At 43.1% G+C, this 9,324-nt stretch overlaps 1 protein-coding gene across 4 annotated transcripts; it reads right to left on the reverse strand.

The window, feature by feature from the left end:
- Positions 1-2,795: 2,795 nt before the first annotated feature.
- Positions 2,796-9,013, reverse strand: LOC140828956 (uncharacterized). 4 transcript variants are annotated; one of them, XM_073191871.1, is made up of 4 exons: positions 8,604-9,013; positions 7,909-7,982; positions 6,509-7,616; positions 2,796-3,073 (listed from the first exon to the last, which is right to left on the reverse strand). In XM_073191871.1, the coding sequence occupies exons 3-4, from the start codon at positions 7,614-7,616 to the stop codon at positions 3,033-3,035; spliced, it is 1,149 nt and encodes a 382-aa protein (XP_073047972.1). In that variant the 5' UTR covers positions 7,909-7,982; positions 8,604-9,013; the 3' UTR covers positions 2,796-3,032. The 4 variants fall into 4 exon arrangements, with proteins under 4 accessions (XP_073047972.1, XP_073047963.1, XP_073047956.1 ...); XM_073191862.1 differs by having other exon boundaries at positions 8,467-9,013; XM_073191855.1 differs by adding an exon at positions 8,467-8,499 and having other exon boundaries at positions 6,509-7,982; positions 8,604-9,008.
- Between the last annotated feature and the right edge of the window lie 311 nt (positions 9,014-9,324).

Raw genomic sequence — 9,324 nt, forward strand, 5'->3', positions numbered from 1 at the left:
CCAGAGCAGTAGGTACCTTAGACTGGAATAGGAGCTAGTGAGCGGGGAGAATGAGTTTTCCTTCCTTGCTTTTGAATGCTAGCATGTGTTACTGCTTTATATAATACATATTTACTTGATTATCTGATTTGTTTATAAACATGTGTTATTGAGAATGAATCAGAACCGATTCTTGATCAGCAGCAAGATGAACAGAGGAGGACTGAAACAGGTTTGTTGTATTTGATTACTAATTCTTTTGATAATCAGATATACCTCCTCGAAGAATTCCAGAATCAGGTGGTACTTCGGTTTATCAGATGGATGTGTCAGAAACTCCGATAGAAATAATGTTGAAGAGGTTTCAGTCATTTCAACCGCCGATTCTGAAGGGTACTGAGACATCTGATGACTGTGAGAGTTGGCTGAATGATATTGAAGTGATGTTTCATTCACTTGATTACCCAGATAAACGCAGAGTTAGATTTATTGGGCATCAGTTATACGAGGTCGCAAAGAATTGGTGGATCGCAACCAAAGAAGCCTTAGAACAGCAGGGTACCGTGATTACGTGGAAAATTTTTAAAGCTGAGTTTCATAAAATATTTCTCTCAGTATCGTACCGACAAGATAAAAGTACAGTGTTTGCCAACTTGAAACAAGGCCAGCTGAATATTGAAGAATATGTGGCAAAATTCTCTACTTTACTACGTTTTGCTCCTCAGGTGGCTGGGTATGATAAAGCTGTAGTTGATCAGTTCATCAGCGGATTGAATCCTGAAATATCTGCATTGGTAAATGTAGAACGACCACATTATTTTGCTGACGCCTTGAACCGGGAAAAGGGAGCTGAGGCAAGTTTGATTCAACAGCGAGGAATGTCGTATGTTGCTCGTGTAGAACCCGTAAATCAGTCTACGTATAAGCCATGCATAATTCTAGATTTTAAATTTAAATTGACTTCATTGCATGATTATTTTAATGTTTTCCTTTGAAGTTAATTATTTATTATTTAATTGTGGAGAGGCTTTGGTCTGTGGTTCAAGCCCCAATGGCCAAAAGTCTCGCAAACGACGCGATGCAAGAAAGGTTGCAGCTGCTGGAAATTTACAGCTATCTGTATGGAGAGAAATGCCAGATCTTTACCGACCACAAGAGCCTCAAGTATTTCTTTACGCAGAAGGAGCTGAAGATTGCGTCAGAGGCGTTGGTTGGAGCTTGTGAAAGACTACGATTGTGACATTAGCTACCACCCGGGTAAAGCTAATGTAGTTGCGGATGCTTTGAGCAGAAAAGTTGCAGTGATGGCTCATTTGACGACGCAGAAACCTCTTCAGCTTGAGATGCAGAAGTTCGATCTTGAGATTTATCCTAGAGGTAGAGTTCCTCGTTTATCTACCTTGACTATCCAGTCCTCTCTTATTGACCGTATTCGCAGTGGTCAGGCAGCAGATGAACAGTTGGCACAATGGAAGCAGAGGGATGAAGCCAAGGGCAGTGTCTTGTATGCAGTCAGCGACGGTATTGTGAGATACCAAGACAGGATATGGGTTCCTAGCAGTGATTCTATCCGAGCAGACATCTTATCAGAGGCCCATATGTCCCCGTACTCCATTCACCCTGGGAGTACGAAGATGTACAAAGATCAGCAGCTATTGTATTGGTGGCCTGGTATGAAGAAGAACATCAGACGGTTTGTATCCGAGTGTCTGACCTGTCAGTTAGTGAAGGCCGAGCATCAGAGACCAGCAGGTTTGCTTAAGCCTCTTCCTATTCCTGAGTGGAAGTGGGAGAACGTCACCATGGATTTTGTGACCGGTTTTCCGAGGTCAATCAGAGGATCGAATGCTATCTGGGTGATTGTAGATCGTCTTACAAAATCAGCGCACTTCTTGCCTATTAAGACGACATTCACCATGATTCAGTATGCAGATCTGTATATCCGAGAGATAGTCCGACTCCATGGCATTCCAGTTTCTATCGTATCTGACAGAGATCCCAGATTCACTTCCTCATTTTGGAAGAGATTGCATTCAACTTTGGGTACAAAGTTGCTGTTTAGCACAAATTTCTATCCGCAGACAGATGGACAGTCAGAGCGAGTTATTCAGATCTTATAGGATCTTCTTCGTGCTTGCGTCATTGATTTCTCAGGGAATTGGGAGTCGAACTTGCCATTGGTAGAGTTCACCTATAACAATAGCTTCCAGTCTTCCATTGGTATGGCTCCGTATGAAGCATTGTATGGCCGCAAGTGCAGATCTTCTGTTCATTGGGATGAAGTAGGAGAGAGAGCAGAGTTGGGTCCAGAGATTGTTCAGCAGGCAGCAGATGTAGTAGTCCAGATCCGTGATAGGATGAGGACTGCTCAGAGCCGACAGAAGAGTTATGCCGATCAGCGGAGGAGAGACTTAGAGTTTGCAGTGGGCGATCATGTCTTTGTGAAAGTGGCACCTATAAAGGGTGTCATGAGATTTGGGAAGAAAGGGAAGCTCAGTCCGAGATTCATTGGACCGTTTGAGATCCTCGACAGAGTTGGGACGCTAGCGTATCGTGTGGCTCTTCCGCCGAATCTGGCCGGAGTACACAATGTGTTCCACGTCTCCATGCTGAGGAAGTATATGGCAAATCCTTCGCATGTGCTGAATTTCGAGCCGTTGCAGCTTACTCCGAAGTTATCTTATGAGGAGAGACCCGTGCAGATCCTAGACAGGCAAGAGAAGAAGCTTCGGAACAAGCTGGTTAGGCGAGTCAAAGTCAAATGGCTCAACCATTCTGAGGAGGAAGCTACATGGGAGTCTGAGCCGGAGATGAGTGTAGCGCCCTTACCCGAGCCACTACTAAACAGACTAATAAACATACAACATTAAAGCTTAATAACAACAATTATACAGCGGAAACCAAATACTTAATCATCTTACAACCCAAATTAAAACAAAACAATAACGGCAGTCTTAAACATTAATACAACCATAACGAAACCATAACCCTGAACGAGAAAACGATAAACCACAGAAAACCTCCACTGGATCACCACTGAAAACCCAACTGCTCTAGCCACTGCCCTGGTCGTCCGAACCGTCCAACCTAAGACCTGCCCCGTGGAATGGGGTGCCCAAGATGAAAACAAGGACGTGAGCGACAATCGCCCAATACGAGAATGTACGAGTATACAAACTGATATGATGCATGCAAAATGCAATATGCTCGGATATCAAGGATCAAGTCAAGAATCTCATGCTCAGTCTAGAGGTGCCTGAGTGTGTAGTCTCTGATCTGCCCTAGGCATGTTTTGGCTCCCACACTCATCATCAAACAAGACGTGGACCTGCAATGTCCAGGTCATCAGAGCCCGTGGGTCCCGTCGGACACTGTAGCTCTCGATGCCCCATCGTCCACAATACATAATAGGGCTGAGCGGCCCCAACAAACAAGGTATATCTCAAAAGATATCAGGCTCAACATGATGTGTCATGCATAATATGCCAAAGCAGTAAAACATGTATCATGCAACAGATAAATATGCAGCATATAAGTGTGTATACTACGCTTGGATATCTCAGTCAGTACATCACGTACCTCACTAAAACAATCTGACAGAAAGCTCTGAACCTAGACAATACCAACATAATGAAATCACTATCAAACCAGAACAAACATGCTACAAGTTCTCCCTAATGATCCTTAAATCACTATCTAAGGATTTAGGATTATACCTGCGTCCGTCTTCAGCCCGTTGATGACGTCTCGATCTCAGTTCACCGACCCCTCCTCGAGTCGACACTAGCTCTGAAACTTCCCGACACCAAAGTGCCCTAGAAACTGGCTAGAAAACCTAAGATACAACTAGAGCTCTCTCTGAAGAATGCGGTGAAGAAAACAAAAGAATCGGCTTCCATTTATAGGCTGCATCCGCACTATTTCAGAAAATCCGAACCAATCTTATCTGCCACGTGTCAGAATCTCATTGGTCTAGTTAGATTTCTCGAGATAAGGCAATCTGAAGTGGATAGGTTTATCCCTTTTTAAATCCGGTGGATCCCAACAGCTTAATCCCGAATTATCAATTCCTTAATAATACTTAATTAACAACTCATTAATTATCTCTTAATTAATACTTAATTAAAAATAAGAATTCGGGTCATTACATCCTCCCCTCCTTACAAAGATTTCGTCCTCGAAATCAAAACTGAAGTACAATACAAATGAATTAAATACAACTCAAAACAAATGTGGATACTCTGAGCGCATACGACTCTCTAACTCCCAAGTCGCTTCTGCAGTACCTCGACGTTGCCATTGCACTAGAACAAGTGGAATGGTCTTGTTTCTGAGCTTTTTCTCTTTCCTACCAAGGATTAAAAGCGGCTACTCGACATAAGTCAAGTCTTCTTCAAGTTGAACATCTGTCGGACTAAGAACGTGCGATTCATCTGCTACATACCTTCGTAGCAACGATACATGAAAGACACTATGAATGCTGGATAGATACGGCGGTAAAGCCAATCGATACGCCAAATTCCCAACACATTCCAAGATCTCAAAAGGTCCGATGAATCTTGGGGCTAATTTTCCCTTGAGTCCAAATCTCATCACCCTGCGGAATGGTGAAACTTTAAGGAAAACTTTTTCCCCTGACTGAAACTGTAGAGGTCTACGCTTGGTATTTGCGTAACTCGATTGACGATCTTGTGCAGTTAATCTCACCTTGCGACTAAGAGCATCAGCTGTAAGATTAGCTGATCCTGGATGATACTTGATTTCGCAATCATAATCCTTTAACAAATCCATCCATCTTCTTTGGCGCATATTCAACTCTGCTTGAGTGAAGATATACTTCAAACTCTTGTGATCTGTAAAGATATCAAATCTCTCTCCGTAGAGATAATGTCGCCAGATCTTTAAAGCAAACACAATCGCTGCCAATTCCAGATCATGAACTGGATAATTCTCTTCATGCTTCTTCAACTGTCTAGATGCATATGCAATCACATGACCATTCTGGGTTAAAACACACCCAAGTCCTTGAAGTGATGCATCAGTGTATACAATGTACCCTCCTGATCCAGATGGCAGAGCTAAAACTTGTGCAGTTGTTAAACGTTGACGCAGTTCATTAAAACTATTTTCACAATCATGTGTCCATTCGAACTGCACATTCTTACACGTCAATTGAGTCAATGGTTTGGCAATCTGAGAAAATCCTGAAATGAATCTCCGGTGATAACCTGCCAAACCTAGAAAACTTCTTATCTCTTGAGATGATTCCGGTCGTGCCCAACTCAACACTGCTTCGATCTTGCTAGGATCCACTGATATCCCATCTTTGGATATAACATGTCCCAAGAAGACAACTCTGTCGAGCCAAAACTCGCACTTGTTCAACTTAGCAAACAGTTGGTGATTCCTTAAGGTTAGCAACACAATTCTTAAATCTTGTGCATGCTCTTCAAGGCTATGAGAGTATACCAGTATGTCATCAATAAAGACAATGACAAACTTGTCAAGATACTCCTGGAATACTCGGTTCATCAAATCCATAAATACTGCTGGAGCATTCGTCAAACCAAACGGCATCACTAGAAACTCGTAATGCCCATACCTTGTTCGAAATGCAGTCTTAGGGATATCACGTTGATGAACTAGAAGTTGATGATATCTAGACCGTAAATCGATCTTCGAATACACTGAAGTCCCTTGCAGTTGATCAAACAAATCATCAATCCGTGGTAACGGATATTTATTCTTGACTGTTACTCGGTTCAACTGCCGATAATCTATGCAAAGTCGCATAGACCCATCCTTCTTTTTAACGAACAACACTGGTGCTCCCCAAGGAGACACACTGGGTCTAATGTACCCTTGTCAAGAAGATCTTGTAACTGTTGTTTCAACTCTTTCATCTCTGTTGGTGCCAATCTATAAGGCGCTCTGGAGATAGGTGTGGTTCCTGATACCAACTCTATCTCCACTTCCACTTCCCTCTCTGGAGGAAATCCAGGAATTTCATCGGGGAAAACATCAGGAAATTCATCGACAACTGGAATGTTCTTCACGTCGATTACATCCTTCGCTACATCAACAGCATAAATGAGGTATCCTTCTCCTCCCTTCGCTAAAGCCCGTTGTGCCTTTACAGCAGACACTACTGGCATTGGAGGTCGAGCCCCCTCACCGAAGAAGAACCAATTCTCGTCTCCTTCTGGACGAAACTGAACGAGACGTTGATAACAATCTACCGTCGCTCTATACTTAGTCAATAGGTCAATTCCCATAATACAATCGAAATCTTCCATAGCCAATATCATCAAATTGGCAGACAAGTATTTTCCCTCAAACTCTAGCAAACAGTCTACCACAAGTCGCTTAGCTAAAACCTCTTGTCCCATCGGCGTAGACACCGACAACAAAACATCTAATGACACGTAGGGTAGTTTATGCTTCTTAACAAACATTGATGCTATGAATGAATGCGATGCCCCAGTGTCAATCAATACATATGCAGGAATACCACATAAAAGAAAATTACCTGCAATGACTCTCTCGTTATGCTCCTCAGCTTGTTCTTGGTTCAAGGCAAACACTTGCCCCTGAACTCGTGGGCGTTGCTGAGATCCTTGCGATATTCCTCCACGACGAGAACCTTGAGCAGGAAAACCCTTCTGTTGCACAGTGGCCTCAGACTGTTTTCCACTGTGAGACCCTGTCATAGAACCTCCGCCTCCACTCTGATTCTCCAAATTAGGGCAATCTCTCTTCATGTGACCAAAACCTCCACAATTGAAACAAGCACCTGTTGCTCTTCGACAATTCTCTGTCGGGTGATTACCTCCGCAGTGGCCACATTGCATCTTTTTCCTGCCAAAGCTGTGTACCCCTCCAGAACCGGAAGAAGAAGAAGATACAGACTTCATGAAAGACTGACCCCTTGGTCCCAACGAACTAGAACTTTTGCTAGCTTGCATAGCCTTCCTCCTAGCAATACTGATCTCGGCTTGACGACAACGATTCACTAATCCTTCGTACGAAGTAGGATCATCACAAACAGAAACCCGATAAAAAATCTCCTGGTTCAAACCATTCAAAAAGTGAGAATATTTTGCTACAGAATTCTCACTGATGTGAGGAGCATACGGCAACAGATCCGTAAAACGCTTCTGATAATCCTCAATGTTCGAATCTCCTTGCTTAATGGTCAACAGTTCCATCTCCTTTGCCTGACGAAGAGCTGGCGGAAAGTGATGATTGATGAAGGCCTGACGGAAATGTTCCCAACGAATCCGCCCATGCTGCTGAACTAGAATAGCAGAAACAGGTTTCCACCATTTCCGAGCTTTTCCTTGGATCATGAAATCAGCTACCTCCATCTTCTCATCCTCGTCATAGTGCAGCACTCGAAAACACTGCTCCATGATATCGACCCAAGCTTCTGCAACATCAGCATTCTCATCTCCGGTCAACGGTGGAGGTCCAATCTTCATGAAATCCATAATGTTGACACGGTTCCTACGTCTCCTTTCATCATGATCTCGGTGACGCCTTCCGTCACGATCTCTACGACGATGTTCTCGACCAGCATCATCGTCGCCATAACGGCCATGTCCCACACTTCCGTGACTGCTTCCATCTCCTGACATCTGAAAGGAAAAGAAAATCAACCTCTAAATCCTCAAAACAGAAATACTAATGTCCCAAAAATCTTTGTATGCTCTGATACCACCAAATGTAGCGCCCTTACCCGAGCCACTACTAAACAGACTAATAAACATACAACATTAAAGCTTAATAACAACAATTATACAGCGGAAACCAAATACTTAATCATCTTACAACCCAAATTAAAACAAAACAATAACGGCAGTCTTAAACATTAATACAACCATAACGAAACCATAACCCTGAACGAGAAAACGATAAACCACAGAAAACCTCCACTGGATCACCACTGAAAACCCAACTGCTCTAGCCACTGCCCTGGTCGTCCGAACCGTCCAACCTAAGACCTGCCCCGTGGAATGGGGTGCCCAAGATGAAAACAAGGACGTGGGCGACAATCGCCCAATACGAGAATGTACGAGTGTACAAACTGATATGATGCATGCAAAATGCAATATGCTCGGATATCAAGGATCAAGTCAAGAATCTCATGCTCAGTCTAGAGGCGCCTGAGTGTGTAGTCTCTGATCTGCCCTAGGCATGTTTTGGCTCCCACACTCATCATCAAACAAGACGTGGACCTGCAATGTCCAGGTCATCAGAGCCCGTGGGTCCCGTCGGACACTGTAGCTCTCGATGCCCCATCGTCCACAATACATAATAGGGCTGAGCGGCCCCAACAAACGAGGTATATCTCAAAAGATATCAGGCTCAACATGATTTGTCATGCATAATATGCCAAAGCAGTAAAACATGTATCATGCAACAGATAAATATGCAGCATATAAGTGTGTATACACGCTTGGATATCTCAGTCAGTACATCACGTACCTCACTAAAACAATCTGACAGAAAGCTCTGAACCTAGACAATACCAACATAATGAAATCACTATCAAACCAGAACAAACATGCTACAAGTTCTCCCTAATGATCCTTAAATCACTATCTAAGGATTTAGGATTATACCTGCGTCCGTCGTCAGCCCGCTGATGACGTCTCGATCTCAGTTCACCGACCCCTCCTCGAGTCGACACTAGCTCTGAAACTTCCCGACACCAAAGTGCCCTAGAAACTGGCTAGAAAACCTAAGATACAACTAGAGCTCTCTCTGAAGAATGCGGTGAAGAAAACAAAAGAATCGGCTTCCATTTATAGGCTGCATCCGCACTATTTCAGAAAATCCGAACCAATCTTATCTGCCACGTGTCAGAATCTCATTGGTCTAGTTAGATTTCTCGAGATAAGGCAATCTGAAGTGGATAGGTTTATCCCTTTTTAAATCCGGTGGATCCCAACAGCTTAATCCCGAATTATCAATTCCTTAATAATACTTAATTAACAACTCATTAATTATCTCTTTATTAATACTTAATTCAAAATAAGAATTTGGGTCATTACATCCTCCAACAGACTAATAAACATACAACATTAAAGCTTAATAACAACAATTATACAGCGGAAACCAAATACTTAATCATCTTACAACCCAAATTAAAACAAAACAATAACGGCAGTCTTAAACATTAATACAACCATAACGAAACCATAACCCTGAACGAGAAAACGATAAACCACAGAAAACCTCCACTGGATCACCACTGAAAACCCAACTGCTCTAGCCACTGCCCTGGTCGTCCGAACCGTCCAACCTAAGACCTGCCCCGTGGAATGGGGTGCCCAAGATGAA

The sequence above is a fragment of the Primulina eburnea genome, chromosome 1 (assembly GCF_022965805.1).
Source record: "Primulina eburnea isolate SZY01 chromosome 1, ASM2296580v1, whole genome shotgun sequence".
NCBI lineage: Eukaryota > Viridiplantae > Streptophyta > Magnoliopsida > Lamiales > Gesneriaceae > Primulina > Primulina eburnea.